General features: G+C 52.0%; 1 protein-coding gene across 1 annotated transcript in view; it reads left to right on the forward strand.

Annotated features, from left to right (window-relative positions):
* The window catches only part of LOC132457989 (latent-transforming growth factor beta-binding protein 2-like), a 90,337-nt gene that overhangs the window by 61,505 nt on the left and 5,106 nt on the right, over window positions 1-23,726 (forward strand). The window contains 20 exon segments of the mRNA XM_060052422.1: window positions 573-764; window positions 767-829; window positions 4,106-4,225; window positions 4,437-4,559; window positions 4,701-4,826; window positions 4,994-5,119; window positions 5,410-5,535; window positions 5,732-5,857; window positions 6,673-6,798; window positions 7,907-8,026; window positions 8,534-8,659; window positions 10,615-10,740; window positions 12,214-12,333; window positions 18,907-19,035; window positions 19,366-19,500; window positions 20,745-20,990; window positions 21,333-21,428; window positions 22,342-22,470; window positions 22,585-22,725; window positions 23,287-23,463. Of these exon segments, the coding sequence (XP_059908405.1) occupies window positions 573-764; window positions 767-829; window positions 4,106-4,225; window positions 4,437-4,559; window positions 4,701-4,826; window positions 4,994-5,119; window positions 5,410-5,535; window positions 5,732-5,857; window positions 6,673-6,798; window positions 7,907-8,026; window positions 8,534-8,659; window positions 10,615-10,740; window positions 12,214-12,333; window positions 18,907-19,035; window positions 19,366-19,500; window positions 20,745-20,990; window positions 21,333-21,428; window positions 22,342-22,470; window positions 22,585-22,725; window positions 23,287-23,463 (2,673 nt within the window).

Genomic DNA, 23,726 nt, shown 5'->3' on the forward strand with positions numbered 1-23,726 from the left:
ACACCACACACACTATCATACACACAAACAACATACACACACACACTCTTTTGGATTCTCTCTCATACAGACACGCGCACACACACACACACACACACACACACACACACACACACACACACACACACACACACACACACACACAACTCTAATACAGACACACATATGTACACACACACACACACACACACACACACACACAGACATACATATGCACATACACACTCAGCACACACACACACACACACACACTATCATACACACACACACACACACTATCATACACACAAACACATACACACACACTCTCTCACATTCTCTCTCACACAGACACGCAAACACACACCAACTCGTATACACAAATTCATACATATAGTTTAAACAATAACCCAATGGCTGGCCAGCCCAATTTGTTAGCTGCCTTGAGTGAGCCCAGTCACAGTTTAACAAAACAATGTTGTATTTTCCCCGATGCTTTGCCAGGAAAAAATGTGTTTAGTTAATAACCACGGCGCGCGAGCACGTGTGTGTGCGGGCGTGCGTCCCGTAACACCTTTCGCGGCGTGCGCGGGTAACTGCGCTCGCGTGCATCAGCTCAAGCGTGTCCCCTGGCCGTGCCCAACTGTCCATAAAACACAAACCCCTCACAGATGACTCCATGTTCCTAACAATTACAACATTAACCTTGTTTTCCTCCCCCTGCCGAGCAGACATCGACGAGTGCCGGGAGGCCGAGTCCTGCCCCGACGGCGTCTGCACCAACACCCCGGGTCCTTCCACTGCCGGCTCTGCGGCCCCGGGACGCGGCCCTCCAACGGGCACTGCGTTGGTAAGCCCCCCCCCCCCCGTCCTGCCCGCGTGCGAGCTGCCCCCACATCACCGCGTAGCCCGCTGCTCCCACGACGGACCGTCACCGCAAGCAAACGAGCGAGGTCGGCACGGCAACCGCCTTCCAAGGGCCAAGGGCCTGCCGACAGCCGGTGATGCAGTGCAGCTCCCCGCCGACGGCACTCGGGTGTTTGTGGCTTTCTCCTCCCCCTCCTTTTTCCCCCCCCCCACCCATCCGTCACACAGGGAAGACGTGATCGGTGCGTCCGCGTGGGAACTACGACCGCTGTGCATTACAGCATGCGCGTAACGCTCCATGTGAGCGAGCATTGAGCGTTTTACGGGCGGTGTGCGAACCGGGCCGTGACCACAAACAGAACGACTGTGGCGACGACGGAGGGGGCGCGGCCCGCCCTCCGCCCTCCGTTTGCCATGCAGTCATCCGACGTGTGATAAATCTGGAGGCGCCCCCCCCCCCCCCCCCCCCCCCCCCCCCCCCCCCCCCCCCCCACACACACCCTATGACCACCACCACCGCTCCGCCCCCGGGGGTGTTACGTTCTGCCCCTCGTCATATCTCAGCGCCCCCCAGGGAAAAATTGTTTCCCTGAATCGATCAATTTTCGGAGCCCCCCCCACCCCACCCCCCCGCTCCGGGCTACAGCCTTAAACTAACAGACTGTTATTGTTGGAAGACGATGGCCACTGTGCTGTTGGGGCGAGCGAGGTCCCATTAACTCTAGGGAGAGAGAGAGAGAGAGAGAGGAGAGAGGAGAGAGGAGAGAGGAGTCTTGAGGAGTCAGAAGAAGACACAGGCTAAAGGCTGAAGGGCTTATTCCTGTATTTTCTCAGCCGGTGTCAATGAACATGCTGAACGGTGCTTCAGGAGACGGTGGACAGTGGATGAACAGCCTCAGTTCAAGAGGAGATGGGGAACACAAGCACAGTGTTTTAGGAGGAGATGGTGAACAGGAAACACACGCACAGTGCTTTAAGAGAGGTTGAACACTGGATGCACATGCACAGTGTTTGAAGAGATAGTGAACAGTGGAACAGACTTGCTCAGAGAGGGGTTTTTAGCTGAGCAACCTGGGTTCTGAGCTGCACTCCCGGGAAGCCCCCATTAACCCAGAGGTGACTCCTTTATGTAACAGCCCAACCCCTGGCTGCTGTTGCACATTCCCCCCACTTCTCTCTGACCCTACCCTCATTTGTTTGGAAACTCAAGCTCATGCAGTGCATGCTCCAGATCTGTGGGGGGGCCGAGAGAGACGGCCGGCTGATGGAAAAATGGGTCTGTAAACGAGAGCATGTAAACTGTTTACAATCTGGGATTGTGTTCAAACTGTCCGATCCGTCCGCGCTATTGATCAACACCCGCCCCTCGGGGTATGTTGTGTTTTCCCCAAACCTCTGCTTACAAACACTCTAATTAAGGTCATCCTGGTGTTTGTTTCTGCCGTCGCAAAGGGCACGTTCGCCGCCTCACTCCGCGCTATCATAACAACGCGGGCCGCATGAATGGCGACTGTACAGCGCTTTGTGAATGAGGAGCGAGGAGTGAAGGGGCAGGGGGGGGAGGCCAGAGGTAAATATTTTCATTCAGCGCGGCCGCTCAGCCAGCGCTAACAGACTATCGCGGTACGCCCGGAGGTGAGCGAGTCACATGGAAACGGGCAGCGGCAACGGCGGTGCTCTGCACAGAAGTCAATGGACTGCAGAGAGGTGGTTTGGGCCCAATTGGGTCCGCGTCGCGGATAAGCCTAATTGCCTGGTGTGATAGAGAAAAACAGCTCCCGCCCCTTAGCCCCGTCCATCCACCCCCACACTTTCACCACCGCTCCCTTCGGTCCAAGCTTATCTCGTAAGGGGCCTGCCAGATGCAGGAGGCCGCGGGAACAGGAGTGCTGGGCCCTCGCTGACAGATGTCCGGTGGTCCCCGGGGCCAGGGCCCGCACAACCCTGCCTCTGTGTCTCTCTCGCTCTCTCTCTTTCACTTCATCGCTGTCTCTCTCTCTCTCTGTCTCTGTCTCTCTCTCTCTCTCTCTCTCTCTCTCTCTCTCTCTCCTCTCTCTCTCTCTCTCTCTCTCTCTCTCTCTCTCTCTCGCTCTCCTCTCTCTCTCTCTCTCTCCTCTCTCTCTCTCTCTCTCTCTCTCTCTCTCTCTCTCTCTCTCTCTCTCTCTCTCTCTCTCTCTCTCTCTCTCTCTCTCTCTCTAACTCTCTCTCTAACTCTCACTTTCACTCTCACTCTCTGCGCTCTTTGTTTTCATTGTGCGAGCCCTCTTGTCCTCAACCGCCCTTTACTTCTCTGTGACGTCCTCTCATCGCCTCGCTCATCCAGACCCTACGTTCTTCCACTTCCTTTCCTCTCTCTCTCTCTCTCTCTCTCTCTCTCTCTCTCTCTCTTTCTCTCTATCTCTATCTCACTTTCTTACAGAGCTTACAGAAACCTAAGCCCTGGTCATACGTTAAGTTCACTACAATTATAGCAGTTCACTTATGAGAGCCTGACTGTACAGTCGTGTGTCCTCTGATCTGATCTCTGATCTGATCTGCGTAACTGTGGAACCGGAGATGGGACTTATGGATGACATCACTAGGGGGATGTATGTGATGCAATGAGTATGAGTCCTAATCAGATCCTCGTGGACATTTGGACACCCTAGCGGACTGCAGGGGGGAAATAGAACTGTCGTCTATACTCACTGACACACTATGTTGCTCCATAAGTACCGTAACCAAAATAACATCTCCAGAGGTTTTCACCAGCCGGTGAGAGCTTTATTATAAATGGTGACAAAAGAAGAAATTGGAACTAAAAGCTCTCGTTAACGACTTACAGAAGGTTGTTACGGTTGATGGATCGGAAACATGACTGGAATATTTAAAACCACATATTTTCAGCCAGAGGAGCCAAAGGCTGCTTAAAAACACCTAAGAAAATATTGACGAGAAAAGGCAGCTTTGAAATGGGTCTGCAATATGTACAATGGTCAGATCTAATTGTTTTTTTTTTTAAGCAGATCGTATTCATTATTTCTTGCCTAACAGATAATGGAAGAAAATGTGTTTGTGTTTTTCGTTCGCTACCTTTATCTAAACCACTTATCGAATTTGCTACCAAACAATGTTTTTATTCATGAAATATCTTTTAAATCAAGTACATGTGTTCTGGCTTAAGATGCCATGTAATATATACAGAATTAATAACTGGCTCTCACTCATGTGATCACCGCCGTTATTCCATCAACATGTGACGTTCTTCTGTCCCCTACAGACATTAACGAATGTCTGGACCAATCGATGTGCGGCAATGGTAGATGTGTCAACATGGAGGGCTCCTATAGGTGCAACTGTTTCCATGGATACAAACTCTCAGTGCAAAACCTGTGCCAAGGTAGGGACCCCATTCCCGGCACCACCCACGTTGCTGGCTGTCTGTGTGTGATCCGTGTGGTGTTACTGCTCTATGTAGAGGGGTGCTACTTCAGAAGCCTGGTGGTGCTATTAAAGTCCACACAGCTGGGGTATGCTGTACGCTGTTCTTTACGAGACCCTCATTCTCCCCCCCTGCGTCTGTCCTTCCTGCGGTTTGGCCTTGACTCCAGATGTGGACGAGTGTGTTCTCCCCGGGGTCTGCACCGGCGGCCGCTGCGTCAATCTGGAGGGGACGCACGAGTGTGTCTGTGGCCCCGGCTACCAGGCCACCCCCGACAGCAAGGCCTGCGAAGGTCTGTAAAGTGTTACGGAACGGGCCCCCCCCCCGCGTTCGTTATTCACCCGGCAGCGGGCTTCCTCGCTGGGCTTCCACCTGGTGAAGCTCTCCCGATAGTCCCATGTCTCACCTGCTTTGTTCTTCTCCGTGCTGTTAGATGTCAACGAGTGCGCCGCTCCCAACGTGTGCCCGGTTGGAATCTGCGTCAACGGCGAGGGCTCCTTCTCCTGCCAGGAGTGCAGGCCCGGGTTCAGACCCTCTGCAGATGGGCTGAGTTGCGAGGGTAAGAGCCTCTTTACCCCGTTAAAGGACTCACACCAGAGGAGTCGATTCTCGCCAGCACACAAAAGATGCATACAGAAACAATCTTTTATTTTATGAAAATATAAAATCATGGATTTGTAATGTTTATAAATTAATAAATTGAATCTTAACTGTATGCTTCAACAGATTTGAATGAGTGTGCACAGGGGGACTTGTGTCTGGGAGGGGTGTGTCGCAACAGAGAGGGGTCCTACATTTGTACCGACTGCAGGACCGGCTATCAGGTGTCCCACGACCAGCAGAGGTGTGAAGGTAAATCCAATCTTCTCCTGCGCTGTTAGTAAAGCACCACACACAACCATGCTCTGGGATACAGGTGTCTTTCAACTAGAATGGTTGTGATTATGGTTCTGTGTGTACGTGGGTGATTGTGTGTGCATGTTTGTGTTTGCTTGTGCGCGTGTGTGTGCACGCGCGTGTGTGTGTGTATGCATACGTGTGTGTGTGTGTGTGCGTGGTTGCGTGCGTGGTTGCGCCCGTGTATGTGATTGTGCCTGTGTGCGTGCGGGTGTGCGTGGTTCTGTGCGTGTCTGCCCCCTAAGACGTCGACGAGTGCCGGTCCCTGTCGGCCTGCGCCAACGGCATCTGTCTGAACTCGGAGGGCTCGTACACCTGCAGGACCTGTCCCCAGGGCTACGTGGTGTCCCGCGACGGGGAGCTCTGTGAAGGTGGGTCCTCTGACACCAGCATTACACTCCACAAAGCCTCATTCAGGATCACAACACAGACACTGGTTGTCGGCTGAGACGGTATTATTGTTCAGATTACATCAACACATTCCGCCCTCCCAGATGACCTTCACATATTGTTCCCAAACGGGAAGGCTAACAGTGTTTGTTCTTGTTTTCCTTTCTCACCGCCCAGACATTGATGAGTGTGCGCTTCCCAACGTGTGCCCCGGAGGAACGTGTGCAAACACAGACGGTTCCTTCACATGCCTCACCTGTCGGCCAGGATTTAGAGTCCCCGAGGATGGACATCAGTGTGAAGGTTAGGCTTTCATGTGTTCACTTTTTGAGGATTTGTGTCTGGGTGTGTGTGTATGTGGGAGTTGGAGATGCCGTTTCGGCCATATTTCATACTTAACCTCTCTCTCACACCGTCATACACTCATACAAGAACCACAATTACCTGCCACATGCCATGATACCCTCCCTCACACACACACATACACACACAACATCAGCATAGCATGACAGTGCTGTGTGTTTGTACGTGTGTCTGAGCTTGCATGTGTAGTTTGGAATCCATAAAGAGATGATAAACCATGTGTACGTTCTCGTCTTCAAATGTCTGTACGCCATCCATATTCTGTCCCTAGGAAGAAGCCATAACAACAGGTGTCTGTTCTGAGGTTAGAAAAGCCTGGAGGTTAACCCCCAGTTAATTTAAACATCACCGGTGCGGCAGCTTAGACCCACACTCGATTATAATCTGCTCTTTTCTTTCTTTTCTTTTGAGTGCATTATCCTAAAATACTTGTCCTAGACATCACATCATCGCTGGAACCCCCCGGTATCTGGCAGTGTTCTTCCTTATTCTCTACCCAGAAACAATGAGACAACAGCCCCCAAATAGAACTGAGCAGTGCTCGATGAGGTCTGCTGGAAGTCTGAGGCAACACTCAGCCCGGGGAGGTAGAGCTGTCGATGATCAGGAACTTCTCATTCCAGTTCCATGACTGAGCTCGCTGATTGGGCAACGGCGCGGCTAAATACGCACAAAGCCAGAGTCGATAATCCAGACCATGACGTGTCTTCATGACGTGTCTTCATGTCGTGCGATGTTGTGTCTTCCGTCTCCAGATGTGGACGAGTGCTTGGTGGCTAATGAGTGCCCCGGCCAGCTGTGCGTGAACGTGCCGGGCTCCTTCGTCTGCAGTGACTGCGGCGAGGGACTGCAGCTGTCCCAGGACGGGGTCACCTGCGAGGGTAAGACCACCTGGTGAACTCGTCCTCCTCCTCCACCTTGTGAACTCACCCACCTTGTCTACCATGTCCACCTACTCCCCCACCTCCCCCACCTTGCTCTCCTGCCAGCGTGTCCAAGGAGGGCTGCTCGGGGCAGACGGGTTTGGATTACATTCCAAACACGGATTGTAACGTAGACACGCACAAATCGGAATAAAACCGAGTCCTTCATAACATCGTTCATCGGTCCTGACATGATCTATTAGACGCATGCCGTGAAATGGCTGCTTATGTGAATCCGGGAAGAATGACGAGTGACATGACTTCATGGGAGGAGGACCGAGGGGGGAGAAATGTTTTTAAAGTGTTTAAACATTGAGTCAGTCATGTGCAACATGTTATTGATTGAGAGGGCGGACGTCGCTGTGAGCGAGGAGAGGAGTATCCTGGAAAAAGGTTAAAAATAAAATAACATTTCTTCTAGCCCCCAAAGTAGAAATCCAAGTTGATCCTCTGATAGGATTTTAATGGATGTGTCTGATGCCATGGAAAATATTAAAGGGGACTTCTTTGTAAACGCAGCCAACCACTCCCCTTGCCTTTCACTTAGCAAGCTTGACCTGTTGAACTCATTCAATGAAGCGAAATGCAGATCCGCCATCTCAATCACTTTACAATGGCCACCCCTATTTCTGTAAGAAATACAATCTGTAGGTGGAGGAATTTCCAATGATCACATAACGGTTAGCCCATGACTGTTTGTAGATACAGTAATTGAACGCCACCTGTAATAGCTTGCTGCTTTGGAATGGATGTCCGTCCAACATACTTATCTTTCCACCGTTTTTAATTAACCACTGTCAGTGCAAACTAATAAAGAGGGCTTTTCTTACTGTATGGTGCTTAGTCGCTTTGACTCAACCAATCGCAACTACCAAACATTTTTTTTTTTGTTAAATCCTGCCACTAAGGTTCATGACCTAACCCTTGACCATGACATTTCCCCTCAAGAGGTTGTCCATCTCATCGTCTTTTGTGTTCCCATTTCGTCTTGTTTTTCTTCTCCTTCGGCTTCCACTATATCGTCTTTATCCTAACTGTATTCTTCCTCTGTGGTTTTATCCGACAGACGTGGACGAGTGCCACTCACAGGGGGCGTGTCCCGGAGGGGTGTGCGCCAACACGCACGGCTCCTTCTCCTGCGCGACCTGTGACCCCGGCTTCACACCCAACGGCGGATCCTGCGAAGGTACCGGCACGCACACGCCTAGCATGCGTTTACCACGGCGATGAAATCTAATTACCCATGAGTCATCTGTTGTCACTTTTTTTGTGATGGCAACACGGACCCCTTTTCATACAGCGCTCATGTCATTCCTATGCTCGGACAGAGAGTGAGTCATCGTTCACTGATGCATGACATTTTTGACACGTTCCCCTGTAATCTGTGAGGTCTTTAGACGATAAACTCTGGGCCTATTTGAACTGAGAGCCAAAGACTCACAGCTGGTGTGAATATGTCATTCAATGACGTTTGCGTCTGTGTGTATGTGTTTCTGTTTTCCTTGCAATGTGGCTTTACACTCCGCTCGCCGGTGTGATGTGTATGGTCTCGTATTTCCGCGCACACGTGTGTGACGCGCCACGCGTCTCTGGCATTTAAAGAGACATGCGTAAACATGTGACATGTAGTCAACGTTGGAATTGAAATGCATTGGCGTGCGCGTCATCGCGTGTGTGCGTGTGTCGGTAACAGATGTGAACGAGTGTCTGACCGTCGCTGGGATCTGTGGAGAAGGAGAGTGTCTGAACACGGAGGGATCCTACGTATGCATCTGTTCCGACGGATACACCACTGGCACCGGGGCGACCGGCTGCCAAGGTAAGACCTCACAGCAGAGACACCCAGAGGGGCAATTACCCGCATGACTGTTCACCGTTTACATCTACATCTAGAGCATTTAACAGACGCTTTTATCCAACAGTTCATTCACCTACAGCGGAGGTGGCAGCCCGCTCGTCGGGAGCTGTTAGGGTTAGGTGTCTTGCTCAGGGAAACTTCGACACTCTAGGCTAGGTGGAGCCGGGGATCGAACTAGCAAACTTTTATCAAAAAGATAGTAGTGTCATACACACATGTCATACAGGAGTAGGTAGGGGTCTGTCCTCTTGCTAAAGGGTGCCTGCAGGTAGGTAGGATGTTGACATCATGGATAATACACGGTACCTTTTGGCCACTATAGTGCCCCCTATATTATTCATGTGTTTACATAGATTACATAGCCTGCCTTCAGAGACCTAGCTAGCCCTCTGCTGTCATCTGTTAGTGTACGGGTTGGCAGGCGTCATCGGAAGTATCCCTTCCCCCTGGATCCCCGGCCCTGTGAGAGGGCCTGTCTGGAGCCCGGTACCCTGTGCCATGGGTGCTGAAGCGGCCATTGTGTTAACGAGGCCAGGGCCTGACACCGCTCGCCTTCCTCTCGGACACGGGTTTGATGTTATTCCAACCGCACCCAATGACCCGCTGGTCACTGCGAAGGGAAACAAAACCAGGGCTTATTATTGGCCGGAGCCGAGGAGCCTTTTCCCCCCTTTTCAGAACAGAACAGGCTGAAGCATTTGCTGTCAAAGATGTTTAATTAGATTAAATGGCTTGGGCTGGAATAATTGGAATCAGTGTTGTGACTGGTGTGGTTTCGTGAGGAGAAGAAGGTGGAGGAGGTGGGGGGGGGGAGGTGATCTCAGGAGGCCGGTCCAAAGCAAACTCGCTTTGTCATGATGTACAGCCGTGAGGTGCGGATGGACACTGGGCCTGGCCAAACCATTGCTTGGGGACAATCTGCACAGCATGGTTGCATGCGTGTGCGTGGTTGGGGCTTGTGTGTGTGTGTGTATGCGTGCATGTTTGGCCCCTAAGAAGTCAATGAGAGCTGCTCAACTCGAGTCCTTTCTCAAACCAGTGGTTGTTGCGCAGTCTGGTGCAACAGCGTCTGCAGAGGCAGAGGCCTATAAAGTTTGCACTAACCCCTGGGATCCTGGGTAGACAGCATCATCGTAAAAGCTGAAGGAAAGGCAGACTTTTTGGCCGATGTGGCCCAGCAATACTTTGCTTACCACAGATAAATCTGCAAAGAAAATGTGTAATTGAGTTGAGCCCGATTGACCAAGTTCACGTCAGGATTCCGAAATCACAATCTCTTGTGTCTCTTTTTTCTCAAAATGATCAGGTTACAATTTTTTAAGTCCACATTTTTTCGTGATTACCTTTGGTCTGCAACCTTGTTTTGTTTTGTCTGTCTTTTCGCAAACATGCGTTCATGTCTGCCATTCCGAAATATTTGTCTCATTATCACATGTCGGGAGAGGAGAAGGGGGGGCTATTCCCTTGTGTGGGATTTTTCATACTTTCCCGCTTTACCCCTGCCTATTAGCCTGGGCCCAGATAAGTTTCTCGATATGTTGTCATGCTACAATTATTTACAATTATTCCCCAATCTACAGTTAATCAACCCCATAGCCTCCGTTATTAATTTCCCAAGGCTGAGGGAATGTCTTGAACTTGAAATGCTGAGGTATGTGTCTCCTTTCCCTTTTCTCCCCGTTTCCTGTTTGCCAGTACACCGTTAAGCGCTCCAAATGGGCAATGCATCTTGTGTTCCGACAAGCGCCTGATTACAAATGTGCTCCCATTGCGGAGCTTATGAGGAGGTGTAATATTCCCCTGTGACTCGACCAGGACAAACGAGATCCTCATCATGGAATCAATACGCATTAACCCGCCCTCCCTCTGCCTGTTCCCGTCTCTGACTCATATAAGTATTGTTCTGTGACCTGTAGACGTGGACGAGTGCAGCCCGGAGGTGGACATCTGTGCCAGAGGCCAGTGCATCAACACAGACGGGTCCTACCTCTGCCTCTGTGAGGCCGGCTTCAAGTTCAACCCCGCCATCTCCGACTGCGAGGGTAAGACCGGGTTTTCGGGTTCTTCCACTCGAGAGCTCTACCGTCCGCTTTAATGAGCGACGCAGTGTTTTGCCACGATAGTGTGACCCCTATGAAAAGCTCGTTTGAACTCGGACCAAACAAACAAACTCTGGTCCGCTTGTAAGTGAGTCTGGTTCCGTTTGCTTTTGGTGTGAATTTGGGCCGAACAAATTAAAGGAAGCAAATTAAGAAACGATGCATTGTGCAATAAACAGATTCAGCCAGGGATAGTAAACATTTCCTAAATTAATATTAGTCTGAAGTGGCGTAATCAGCGGATGATGGCACTTGTTGAAACATCGTCCAACGACTATTGTAAAGCAAAGGCTTGTAATTATTCACAACAACATTGACGTTTACAGACCACTCAGTAACAGAATGGAGGAAATAGGGATATGTATATTTGTGGCAACCCAAAAATCCAAACTTATTTTCCGTCCAGTAGCCCAGCGACACACTCGGCCGCGAGGCGTTTCTTTACAATGTCTAGCTCGCCTAACAAAGTCCAGAAAGTGTGATGTTAACCGAACCAGATAAAAATGCAGCAGAGCATCAACCCCACCCCTGAGTCGAGCCCAGTCCTCCGAACTATAGGTGTTGAGGCGCCCGAACTGCACCCTGGAGCCCACTCCCCTGAATTCTTCTTCGTATTTGGCCGAGACTCCGGGCCCTGCTGGCGTGCGCTCGCACGGACAAACCGGAGCAGGCGAACATGTACTCGAGCCGTTTCATCGTCACACTCCATTTGCATGCGAATGTGCCCAGCATAGCATAGCGCCGGACGTGATTGATTACATACAGCGCTGGCAGAGCCCCCCTGGGAACGGTTGGAAGCTGCAGGTTAAGCCTCGCCAAGACGGGCTTCCAGGCTCGGAGTGGCGCTCCTGCTGCTCCTGCTGCTCCTGCTGCTCCTGCTGCTCCTGCTGCTCCTGCTGCTGTCGCCCGGCGCTCCTTCCTCCTGTCCTCGGGGGAGCGTGAGGGAGAGGAGGTGTTTCTCCCTCTGCAACGTCTCCCTTTAGCTCCTTCACCAGTTCTTCAGTTGCTGGGACAATATTGTTGTTGGCCCGGCTTGCTCTCTGCTGAGGACAACTCGGCCGCAGGCCTCCTGGCCGACCCCTTCTCCTCCCCAGCCTCCTTATCCTGACAGCAGAGGAGCAGAGGAGGCTACGCACATGGCCATGTGTGTCTGTGTCTGTGTCTGTGTGTGGGTGTCTATTTGTGTGTGTGTGTGTGTGTGTGTGTGTGCATCTGAATTTGTGTCTGTTAATGTGTCCGGTGTGTGTCTGTGTGTGTCCGTCATGTGTGTGGGGGTATTTGTGTGTGTCTGTGTGTGTGTGTGTGTCTTTTTGTGTGTGTGTGTGTGTGTCTCTTCGTGTGTGTGCAATCCAACCCGGGGCTTTCCTTGTGTTTCACATTGTGTCACGATCCACGTGTTCCCCCCTGTGTCCTCAGACCAGGACGAGTGTGTGGAGTTTGGGAGCTCGGCGTGTGGAGTGTGGCGCTGTGAGAACCTGGTGGGCTCGTACCGCTGCTACATGGGCTGTGAGCCGGGCGTGGACGGGGAGGACTGTGGTGAGTGGGGGTCTTCACACACACGCATTCACATTCACATACATTTACATTTAGGGGCATTTAGCAGACACTTTGACCCAAAGTGACTTACAATGAAGTACATTTGTCAGAAGAAAGAGAAACAACAATTCGCTGTCGGTACAGTGTGGATAGAAACAAGTGCAAAGCACGTAAAATCGCTAGGTTAACCCATTCCCTGTATACAAAGATAGCTCGGATAAGACGCTACACAATGCCAAGTACTATCAGAGTCAATGCAGATGTTGTGAAGAGATGATGATGATGATAATCATAATAATAATCATTACATTATTACGAATTGGACCAATCAGAAAGGGCCAATTAAAAGTGGGATACGATCAGTTGTTATTTCAGCCTTTCAACCAGTCCTGATGTTCTTGTTATCGTCACAGCATACATGAAGTTTGCCTCTTTGTTTTCTGATCAGTGCTAGCCAGCAGATGCTGATATTGTAGAATACCGTCTGTGAGGAGCACCCGTATCACGGATCATATCTACTCTGTACGCACAGTTAAAGAGGCTCACTAAAACAGCCTTCGGGTGCCTTGGGTTTCCCTTGAAGAATGCACGGGAGAACAGCCATTGACATCGGGGAGAGAGGGAGTGTCCCTGGTGCGATACCACCTGATATAACACAGAGAGTGGGCCTCCTCCTACCGACAGTGGAGCTGAAGGTGGATCCATGACAAGGCCAGGGGGCCACTCAAAGACTGGGAGGGGCGGTGGGGAGAGCAGGGGGCTGAATTGAGTCTTCTTCGGTACACCGAAACAAGGCCTGACTCCACCCCTTGCAGGTTCTATTCCCCCCCCTGCCCCCCCGAAAGTTGTGCTCTGACATAGCTAACCCAGCCTGGCCCAGCGTGGGTTTTCCCCCCTTCGCCGGGCTCCTCGCTCGATAGACTTGATCGGATAGGCCGACCTCCGCCAACAACAACAGCCCCGGTTCCAACATCCGCACAATACATGCGGTCGTGTGTGTTTACTGGCATCGCGGAGATACGCAAAAGGCCTGTAATGCATCGCTCTCAATGTGTCACTTTTTCTGTGTGGAGTAAGTTATGTGCATCTCCAGCGGTCGTCTGAGGGCCACAGAACTCCAAGCTGTTGGGAAGCCTGGGTGTAGCATGGTTTCTGGTGGGGGCCGGGGGGGGGGATTAATGTGATGTGTGCGGTTGCGAGGGGATACACCACGTACGCACAGAGGGGGTGGTCGGGCGCTTTCCCGTATCGCCATTATGCCGTGCAGTCTGTGGTAGTTCTGGGGAGGGGAACGTGCGACCGCGGCTGCAGCAGCCTCGCCTCGCCTGCACCTCCTCCGATGCGCGTGGCCGTCTGCCGGCTCCGAGCCGCACGATGAAGGGTGTCTGGCGCCGTCTTAAAGACTTTAAAGGCCCCGCTGTGAGATAGGCCCCAGATTAGAACCAGCTGCCTCACCTCTTCCATCAGAGCGGCTTGGCTGCTCTGCATGCTGGTCCTCTAGTTCTGCGTGAGACATAAATACCCGCCACTGGTAATTGTGTCAGGAGGGGCCAAGAAGCCTTGACCAGCGCTGTTGTGTAACGCACACAAGCACGCACGCATGCACACACGCACACACACACACACACACACACACACACACACACACACACACACACACACACACACACACACACACACACACACACACACACACCTCCACACACACACACACACACATATACACATACATACACATAGATACATGAGCGCACACACACACACACACACACACACACACACACACACACACACACACACACACACATATACACATACATACACACAGATACATGAGCGCACACACACACACACACACATGAACACACACACACAAGCACAAACACACACACAGTTTGTACCGATTATGGATCGTCCTCCCCTAGAGAGGCATTAGGGAGGGCTTGTCTCCTAAAGAGCGATAGAATCAGTTCAGCTCCTCCAGTGGCTGGAGGACAGCCTTGACCTCAGACCCATGACCACTGCCAGCAGGTCCTACCGCTCTGCATGTCTACACGGACGGCAGGCTCCGTCCCAGCCCAGCGCTCTCTCCCCCCCCCCAGCGCCAGCCCACGGCGCACTCCACCGGGCCTCCGATGACGAGCACTTGAACTCACACCACCTCCTTGCTCCCCCCTCCCCAGACACACACACACACACATACACACACACACATTGCAGACGTAACGTACCCTGGGTCCAGGGCGTGGTCTCTCAGCCCCCCCCCCCCCCCCCAACGCAGACAACTGCTACTTGTCCCACCGCATGATGCAACGCTGTGGGAGCCTCTGGCGTCACCCCAGACTCCTGAGGGAGGGAGAGGGCAGAACCCGGCCCTGGGACATATCCGCTGTCTTGTTATGATCACCAAATATTCAGGAGCTGGCCAGACTCTCTGTAATTTGCTGTTGCTGCGAGGGCGTTGTTTTCTGTTTTGGCTCGACGGGCCTGCGAAGGGTACGGCGGTTGTCTTTGGCCCCGCTCACCACACATTAAGATTTACAGTAGCGGTCGTAACATGCAGGCGGGTAAACAGCCCCCCCCCCTCCTGTTTAAGTGTCAGCTGCAATGAGCGCAGCAGTGAGGCAATACAATTGGTTTGGCTGGCAGCACATGTGAGACACACGCGGTGTTTGTGTGTGTGTGTGTGTGTGTGTGTGTGTGTGTGTGTGTGTGTGTGTGTGTGTTGGGGAGGGTGTGTGGAGGAGCGTGTGTGGGTTTGTGTGCGGGTGAGACGGGGGTTTGAGCTCGATGTAGTCTTTTATTTAGGCTGCTGCTTATAATTGCGGCCATAAATTGTGCGCAGCCGTGGGTTGTCTCTTAAAACGGCGTGCCCATGACGGAAGCAAGGCTGCGCTCCAAACCCCCTCGCCAAAACAATCCCGTCCTGGCAGAAAAACACAGAAACACACTGAGGTTTGGAATGTGTGTGATTGTGCTGCTGATGCTTGCCCTGCAATAAGAATGAGGGCAACACAGGTCGGCGATAATAGTTTTGATTAAAACACTGAAACCCCACAGAAATGGTTTCGCTGACGAGGGACAACCCTCTTCTGATCTTCGGCCAATGGGGCCTGCTAATTAACCGCTGCCTGTTGGTCCGATCCTGTGTGGGGCTGCCCAGGGAGCAGGGCAGAGGTGTGTTCCGAGCAGGGTTAGCCAACAGTCAAGCAGCAACGGCTCCGTAGCACCAGGTCCTCCATCGAACCACATGTGGTAAGGGGTAAACATAGCCCACCCCCCCGGTCTGAAACGCCCGGATCACTGCACTCAGGAAGGTAGGTCTTTCTGGGTCAGACTATCAGGAAATGTACCACTGGCTATGCCCCCCCACCCGCCCACCCCACCTACCTCCAGGGAGCTCAGCACCTCCCGTCTAAACGTGAACTCTTCACCCCCCCCCCGCTCCTCCTCTTCCAGAAGGTCTCGGAGCTTGCCCGTGTCGTGACGTAAACCATGGAGAGGAAAAAAAACTACTTAAAAACGTCCTGTCTGTGCTGCCAAAGCCTTAACGCGTAGTGGAACCATCCTACGATGTATTATTCATAGCTGTTCCCAGAAGTGATGAACAACATGGATTAGCATGCCTGTTCTCTGGCTGGACGTGGGGTAATCACACTGTTTATGTTGCCACTCCAGACTGATCTGAAGTCAGGGAAAGACCCTGGAATACCATTAATGTCAGGGCTTTATTTTACCAGATGCTGTGAATCTCTCTTTGAGGGGGGGGGGTTGATTGCATCTGCGTAGAGACAAGCTTCATGCACACATGGTACACAACATCGCCCCGTCCCCGTCCTCTTCCCCTCCCTCCCTCTTTTCATAAAAAAATAAAAATGCGCTGACGCTGATTATTCAGGGGAGTGACATACAGGGAGATTCCACAACGTTCCCTTCAGGACTCCCAGCTGGCTGTCCGCACATCCTCCCTGCGCTCCGGCCTCTACTTCATAGCACGTCTAACATGCACTGAGGGGTCTCCTGCGCTAGATGATATGAACTATTCACATCAACGCGGACTTAATATTCTCCCAAAACGAGCTGCAGGAATGTTTTCCTCCAGGACATTTTTGTGAATTGCACAAGATGAATCACGGATAATGTGTTTAGCGAAACGTCAACACAAAACAGGTCACTGGTACAGCTTCAGCACCAGTGACCCGGGTTCAAGCCCTATTCTTGTGGTTCATCCAGTTTCCAAATGCAGTCCGTTTCGGAAACACATAACGGCACGTAGGTGTGGCTGCCCCAAAGCCCGCCTGAAGAGATAAACAATACCTGATGAACAACCACAGAAAGATTCCCTCTCGGTGACCACCACCTGCCATCGCTCAGATGTCCTCACTATCAGCACAGGCATAGAAACCTACAGGGTTGGAGTTTTACGAGTCCGGTTTTTAAGCAGGACATGTGCTGTTTGTCTTGTATTAACCTGGTGAGGAGTCAAGGTCAGGACAGCGGTCGAGCGCCATTACCGCGCTGCAGTCGTCTGTGCTGGAATGGAAGACAGAGCCGCAGCCAAACTCCCTCTCTCTCTCTCTCTGTTCCGACTGACTGGGCTGTGGTTTCCTGGGGTCTGCCCGGCTCCGGCCTTTAAGAAAACGACAGAAAACATTCACCAGAGCTTAAGGAGCAGGAAATAAGTGCCGCCATGCATTTGGAGAATATGCGAATGTCATTACTTTTATCGACGATTTAATTTTGTTAAAATGTCTGTGGCTCGTAAGAATCCCCTTCGGTTCCTTCTGAATTGTGGGGGATTTTATCCCTCACGTTGCGAGGTCCGGCCTTTGAAAGTTTAAGTTTTGTCATCTTAAAAGTCATCTTAAGGAAATGCATAAGTATTAACATGAATTATCGTGGGATCTGTGGGAAATTTGACTACGTATATATTTTGCGAAGTCTTTTCAAGCCCCTTTTCTGAAAGGAAACAAATGTTTCTCATTAGACACCCACATACGCTACCCACTGCGGAATAACAAATACACCGTGACTTGTCTCTCTGAGCTAAAAAGAGGAGCAGTGACTTACATCCTGAATAGTACTCAGGATATTACTACTACATCCTGTAGTCTCATGCTGACTCAGAGCTTTGCTAGCCGAAAACAAAACACGGTTGCTCACATCAGTTATTGATCAAAATTCCCTCTCCTTTCTCCCTCAGATGTGGTTAGACCACTGGGGTTAAAAATGCCGACCAGGGCATTTAGCATGAACCTTTAGGATGTCAGTCTTCAAGTAAAAAATAAAAGGAGCAAAGGAAAGAAAAATAGCAAATCGAGGCTGGACGATGATGATCTCCTCTGTATCTTGTTACGTTCACAGCAGGTTAACGTTGACCAACGGGCCGTCAGGACTGACAGCAGAACAGATATAGCTGATTCGATTATGATCACAAAGCTCTTGTTTGTTATATAAATAAATATAATCAGACTTTCCTCTACTAAGGTATCTGTCTTTGGCTCCTTGGTCTCTCAGCACAATAGGCCAGGGAATAACGAAATGATGTATGTTAGAAATTGCTAACAAATGTTCTCTTTTAAAAACAGCCACGGTTCCACGCGGCTGTCGAGAACCGGGACGTGCGTCCCTCTCGCTCTGTCTCTGTTTAGTGTCTTGCGGTGGTGATATCTAAGCCTATCAAGGTCTTTTCCGTGTGGCTCTTATTGTATTTTCTTAATGAGCTCGTGCCATGCATGAGAGAAGCCGACGTGTTTTCGCCACATTCTTTTATTAGGCCGTGTGGAACTCACGTCGACTCTTAGCTCAGGTTCTCATTTTCATTCTGAGTCGGTTCCCTCTGGGAAACGCTGCCATGAAACATCAAACACACCAACGGCCTCATACGGATTAATCGATTAGCCTGGGAACACCCCCTCTGCCAGTGACCTGAGGGGGAGCGGACCAAAGCGTTATTTCCCCATGGTTGTGTGTGACTCCAATGTGTGAGAAGAAGCTTGTTTGAATATAAACACCAAACCACCAACACGAACATACTCTCAGTCTTGCGTAACTCCTGTACCAGGTCCAGTAAGGGCTCAGTCACTTCTCAATCACTAGATCTGGGCCCGGGGCGCCTTCCACGGCGGCTTTCCAGCTGTCTGATGCTTTACTCAGATAACTAAGGAAAGGACAGCCTGTGCTTTCATTGGTGGGCATTCATAGCAACTAATATACCAGCCATGTCATTGGTTGTTCTCCATACCAACCAACACATGCTTACATACATATATCACGTAGACCGTCAATAACTTTGAATCATCGAGCAGGTTGGTCTTTCCACGTATTCTTTTTAAGTTGGCACAAACCTTGCAAGTTAATTGGACGGACTGCTAAAGACGTACAGTTCGTCATCCAAAAGACCTCCGTTGGAGGCATCCGTCATGTGTCTGTGTGTCTCCAGTCCGGCTCACCACCGTGAACACCCGGCCCGGTGTTTATTTGAAGTCCTGCGGAGTCATTAGGACACGGCCATTAGCGGTGGAACACGGTAACGTAAGACGCTCACCGCCGCGTCTTCTGATGACTCTGCAGATGCCGACGAATGTGTGAACGAGACCATCTGTGGAAACCACGGCTTCTGTGAGAACACGGACAACTCCTACCTCTGCCAGTGTCACCAGGGCTACACCAACCCCCCCGGGGAGACCACCCGCTGCGTTGGTGGGTACCCCCTTTTACCAGTCGAACTGGGGTGCTATTGGAATGGTGTGTGTCGGTTTCCTTTACACCCGAGCTCGTCTTTGATCACCTATGAGCCAGTGATTGTAGTATGTTTAGCATTTTTTGCAATACAGTAAAAGGGATTTTAAGTACATTGCTATTGCACATTGTTAATGCAGCGTTTAGAATCGGGCAGCGTTCATAATCACACTTTGAAGGGAGGGTAGCCATACAACAGTACTTGGGAGGATGCAAGCCTGCATGAAAGCCAGTTGATCCCAATGACACGCACCTTGTTTCCCGCTTCCTCTGCCCTGGCCCGGTGCTCAGACGTGAACGAGTGCGAGATGAGCATGGCTGTGTGCGGGGAGGCCCTGTGTGAGAACTACGACGGCAGCTTCCTGTGCATCTGCTCCAGCGACAATGAGGAATTTGATCCCGTTACCAGTCAATGCCGAACCACGGGTAACACCGCAGTGACAGACACACGCACACACGCACACACACACACACACACAGTGGCCCGCCGGCTGGCCCAGTCGCATCGCTGGGAGAGCGGGCTTGTCTCTGCCTTAATGAGCCGTCTCTTATTATCTAAACAGTGGCTTGGCGAGGAGGATGCAAGCCACTCTTCCACCGGGGACTGTTATCGTTTGTACTTATACCAGGATCATAGCGGAGTGGGCTCCCTGAGCACCAAATATGCATTAGGACAACACGGGCAAGGTCGTCTGGCCGCCACCAACCCATCTGAAACCCACCCTGTCGTCGTCGTCCCCCGAGCGGATGTCTTCCGGTGTCCCTCCTCCACCTTCCCCACGTCCCCCCACACACAGATCCCCCTGACCCGTGTGGTCTCAGGTGAAGGTGGAGGTGGTTCGGGAGAGGTGGCGCCCCAGACTCCCGCCGCGCGCCGACCTGGCGCCGGCCCGTGTGTACGTGTCCGCGAGACGGGTCCATATTTACACTATTAAGCCGGCGCGCCCTCAGCTAGGGATGTTTTTCCTTCTGCTCCCCCAGCTATGCCTTTGTGTACCTTCTGCGCCGCATTCCGCTGTTTGCTTTCGACGTGCGCTAATCAATCACGAGCGAGTGAATGGTGGCTTGACTCGAGTGCCAGTGTTTCCATTGGGCTAAGCCGGCAGCTTAAGGGTGAATGCCTGAGCCCAGGGCTGTGTTAAATGAGCAGGCTCAGCAGTGGCCGGCGAAGGTATGCGACGCCCGCTGGAGCGCCGAGCGGGGTGGAAGACCGGGCCGGGGGCCAGCAGACGCTGTCGGCATGTCGGGAGTGCGGTGATGATCAACTGGATGATACGGTACCCCGGGGCGCTAGCGCTGCCAACGGCTGTCTTCTGAAGGGCCCTCGAGCAAGGAATTTAAACTCTGTGCCCGTTTGATGGCGGAGACGAATAATCAGCGGTAACGAGTTGTTCCCCTCTATACTTCACAACGCGTTTCTGTGATAATGGGGTCGGGAAGTGAAGAAGCGATATCGCTTCTTCCCAAGCCCAAAGGGTTCCGGGTTCGATGCCCAGTATCCGCAACTTAGCCGCCGTCGTCCCCACACAAGACACCTAAGCTCTCCCCGCTGCTCTCCGTTTTCACTGTGCCATCTGCAACAATAGTTAAGCATTCGTTTGCCTGTTTAGCTATGTATTTATCGACGTGTTCCTCCGTTAATTTACGTGTGTTTCCGCATCCCTCCGCAGCCCACGGTCATCCCCCCGCCCTCACCCCGCTCTCCCCCTTCTCCCCCCTCTCCCCCTCCTCCCCCGCCTCCCCCGCCTCCCCGCCCCGGGCGGAGGAGAGGAAGGAGTGTTACTACGACCTGGACAGCGCCGACATGTGCAACAACGTCCTGTCCCGCAACACCACCAAGCAGGAGTGCTGCTGCACCATCGGAGCCGGCTGGGGCGACAACTGTGAGGTCCACCCGTGCCCCCTTCCTGAGAGAGGTAGGCTCAAGGGTCAAGGGTCAAGGTATCTTTATTATCCCCGAGGGGCAATTTGATCCACAGCCAGCAGTAAAAAGAAACCGCAAACACTTAACGGATAAGACAACAAATAACACAAAACAGATCCCAGTTTCATGTGGTCATTGACCAGACTGATGGCACCAGGCATTAATGGTTTTTTTCAACCGGTACGGCTGCCCCTGGACCAGAGCTTCGCCCCCCCTGGTGCCATGTGTTGGAGCATGGTTTATTGTGCTTATGCACATACACATCTGAGTGTGCGTCGGGCAGGTCTGCCCGGCGTTTATTTATCCGCTAATAAAAAACCTTGTTGCTCCACAGCCGATTTTAACGAGCTGTGCCCGCATGGCATTGGGCTGCTGCCCCGGACTCGGCCCGCGGGCTCGCAGAGCCTGGAGGAACGACATCATTCCAGAGGTATGTCAGCGGGCTGGGGGTCCACTTAGCCTCTCTCTCTCTCTCTCGCTCTCTCTCCTCTCTCTCTCTCTCTCGCTCTCTCTCTCTCTCTCTCTCTCTCTCTCTCTCTCTCTCTCTCTCTCTCTCTCTCTCTCTCTCTCTCTCTCTCTCTCTCTCTCTCTCTCTCTCTCTCTCTCTCTCTCTCGACAGCTTTTACAGTAGTCTCCATTTTCATGTCAAGGTTTACGGTATTCGCCACAATCAGAGGCAAGGGTAACATACACCTGAATGCGGCGGCCAAGGCCATAAATGCATTGCTTTACATTACATAACAATAGCAGAGGACATACTGTACATTGGCTGCCAGGGCAGAAAGCAGCAACAAGATGCCAGATGCTACATGTGTAGTTGTGATGCTAGCGCATAGCTTTCCATTGTGGTGCACCTTAGGAGAATCAGCAGTGTTCACTACCACCAGGTGACTCTTACTGAATTCCAGCATGCGTCGTAGTTGTGGGAACTTCATCATCAAAAGAAGTGTGGTTAATTCATAATAGCTGCTAGGTAGCAGTACAGATGGAGAGCTGCATCTGTAGTTTTTATACATCAAGTTTATTAATTTACTTTTATGTCCGACGGCTGCAACTTTAAAGAACCCCCTTTGCCTTATTTATGAGCGGGCTGCTGCTAGCCCGTCCAGCTTAATGGGAGGCCTGGCCGCCTCCTCCATCGACCGCCCGCCAGCGAGGCTCCCGTTGCGAGAGACCTGTTCAGGATTTCTAACAAGTCGTTAAGGTTCGGGGGGGCTTTTCCACCGACTCAACCTGGCTTAGCTTCCATTGACCCGCGCTTTGACTCAACTCAATGTTCACGCCTCCCTCCCTCCGCCTCCGACCCCCTCCCCCCCCCCCCCCCACGCCCCACGTCACTCCAGACGTGAACGAGTGCGAGATGTTCGGCTCGGAGATCTGCAAGAACGGCCACTGCACCAACGTCTACTCCACCTACACCTGCCTCTGCCGCTCGGGCTTCTACTACAACCACCTCCGCCATGAGTGTGTGGGTGAGGAACCCGGACGCTGTCTGAAGCTGCTTCCATTCATTCTCCTCCGGGCATGCGTTTCTTTGTGCATGTGGTAAGCCCTCCTCTGACCGCGTGTGTGTTTGTGGCTGTCAGATTACGACGAGTGTGAGATGGGGGACACGTGTGTGCACGGCGTGTGCGTGAACACGGCCGGCTCCTTCAACTGCTTCTGCAGCCCCCCACTAGTGCTGGACGGGAGCGGGAGACGCTGCATCGGCCTCAACGCCACTGAAGGTGGGACGCGCACGCACACACACAGACACACACACACACACACACACACACATGCATCCAGACAAACATGGGCACACAAACATGCACACGTAAATACGCATGCACACATATACAAACGAAAAGCATACACACACACACACACACACACACACACACACACACACACACACACATACATATATGTACACACACACACACACACACACACACATATATGTATGCACACACACACATACGACCGCACAAAGGCATAAATTATCACAAGCACGCACACTCACACACACACACACACACCCGAACACAAAAACATACATACGCACACGCAAACGCACACAAACACACACACACACACAAGTACAACATATCCACACTGAAAGGTATGCACAGTGCAAACACATCATCGACCTGTCTGCCGAGGTAATGAATAACACTTACGCTGGCCGGCGTGCTTTAACACGCATGCATGCACCCCACGGCGGCGTGGGGTCACACGAGGCCCTGGCGTGTGCCTTCATGTCGTCCCGTGCTGAACTGGGATCTCCTCCCCCTCCCCCGCCCCAGGGGAGTCCCTGGAGCCCGAGCAGGACGTCCACATGGACATCTGCTGGCAGGTCCTGGTGGAGGACAACATGTGTGCCAACCCCCTGGCCGGCCACCGCACCACCTACACAGAGTGCTGCTGCCTCTACGGCGTGGCCTGGAGCGAGCAGTGTGCCTTCTGCCCGCGCAAGGACTCAGGTAACACAGAAGAGAACGCTTCCTGGGGTTACTTTACTGCTTTGATCCTGATGCCATGGGCTGCAGCCATTGTTGTCCTACTGGGAGATCTTATCTTATCAGGGGTCTGCTTACCTCAGGAGGTAGAGTGGGTTGACATGTGAGTGGGAGGTTGCTAGTTCGATCCCCGACCTCTCCTGGTTGGAGTGCTGAGCAAGACCCCTACGATTCTGTGTAATTTACTTAAGTTAAAAGTGTCAGCTAAATTAAATTTTTTTATCTTA

This window comes from Gadus macrocephalus, chromosome 5 (genome assembly GCF_031168955.1).
Source record: "Gadus macrocephalus chromosome 5, ASM3116895v1".
NCBI lineage: Eukaryota > Metazoa > Chordata > Actinopteri > Gadiformes > Gadidae > Gadus > Gadus macrocephalus.